Here is a 1,276-nt window from a genome sequence, read left to right on the forward strand (position 1 = left end):
CTGTCCTCCTGATGAACCCGTCCTCCTAACGTGCCTGTCTTCCTGACAAGCCTGTCCTCCTAACGTGCCTGTCTTCCTGACAAGCCTGTCCTCCTAACGAGCCTGTCCACCTAACGAGCCTGTCCTCCTGATGAGACTGTCCTCCTGATGAACCCGTCCTCCTGATCTCTGCTCTCCATCTTAACGTGTTCCAAACTTTTAAAGAAGAAAAACGAAGACTTGTCAAAATGTTGACTGCAGACCAACCGCTGATGGATCACCATGGAAACGCTGCAGTAGTTCACTTCCTGTTTGTTAGTAGAACAGGGTCAGGGTTCACGGAGCGCGCTCAGAGGAGTTTTCATTACAGTAACCAGCTCTCTGAGATCTGACCTTTGACCTCTGTTGGTTCACATCCTGCTTTAAAGACACTCAGGAACCAAAGCAGTACTGTTGGACCTGCTCCCCTCAGACACCTGAGGACAGGTGTGTTTGTTTTGTTGACCAGGAGCCCGGGTGGTGATGGCGTGCAGGGACTTGCCCAGAGCGGAGCGCGCTGCGGAGGAGATCCGACGCTCAACAGGAAACGGTAACGTGGTGATCAGACACCTGGACCTCGCCTCCATTTACTCCGTCACCCAGTTCGCCAAGGACTTCCTGGGCAGTGAAGACAGACTGGACATCCTGATCAACAACGCAGGTGAGCTCACCTGTATCCTCAGTAACCCTACCTGTCTCCAGCTGGGATGATGTGTCCCAGGTGAGCTCACCTGTATCCTCAGTAACCCTACCTGTCTCCAGGTGTGATGATGTGTCCCAGGTGGATCACAGAAGATGGGTTTGAGACTCAGATGGCTGTCAATCATCTGGGTCACTTCCTGTTGACCAATCTACTGCTGCCAATGCTGAAAAGCTCCGCCCCCAGCCGTGTCATCAATGTGTCATCTATCGCTCACCAGGGAGGTATGACCCCTGACCTCTGACCCCACCTCCTGTGATGTTTCTGATCTCTGAAGTCTGTTTTCTGTTTTTAGGTCATATCGACTTTGACGATTTGTTCTTCAGTAGAAAAACTTACAGTCCTTTGGAGAGCTACAGACAGAGCAAACTGGCCAACGTTCTGTTCACCCGAGAACTGGCCCGAAGACTCCGAGGTACGTCAGGGAACCTGAAACCAGGAACCCTCAGTGTCCCCCACAGACACCGGGAACCCCCAGAACCCCCAGAACCCCCACAGACACCGGGAACCCTCAGAGCCCCCCACAGACACCGGGAACCCTCAGAACCCCCACAGACA

The 1,276-nt window shown here is 53.3% G+C and overlaps 1 protein-coding gene across 2 annotated transcripts in view; it reads left to right on the forward strand.

The window, feature by feature from the left end:
• The window catches only part of LOC108228975 (retinol dehydrogenase 13), a gene marked incomplete at its 3' end in the record, with an annotated part of 4,882 nt that extends 3,749 nt beyond the window's left edge, over positions 1–1,133 (forward strand). For both annotated transcript variants that reach the window (XM_025003373.2, XM_025003375.2), the window contains 3 exon segments: positions 488–679; positions 781–942; positions 1,014–1,133. In XM_025003373.2, coding sequence (XP_024859141.1) covers positions 488–679; positions 781–942; positions 1,014–1,133 — 474 coding nt within the window.
• Between the last annotated feature and the right edge of the window lie 143 nt (positions 1,134–1,276).

Source organism: Kryptolebias marmoratus, linkage group LG16 (assembly GCF_001649575.2).
Source record: "Kryptolebias marmoratus isolate JLee-2015 linkage group LG16, ASM164957v2, whole genome shotgun sequence".
NCBI lineage: Eukaryota > Metazoa > Chordata > Actinopteri > Cyprinodontiformes > Rivulidae > Kryptolebias > Kryptolebias marmoratus.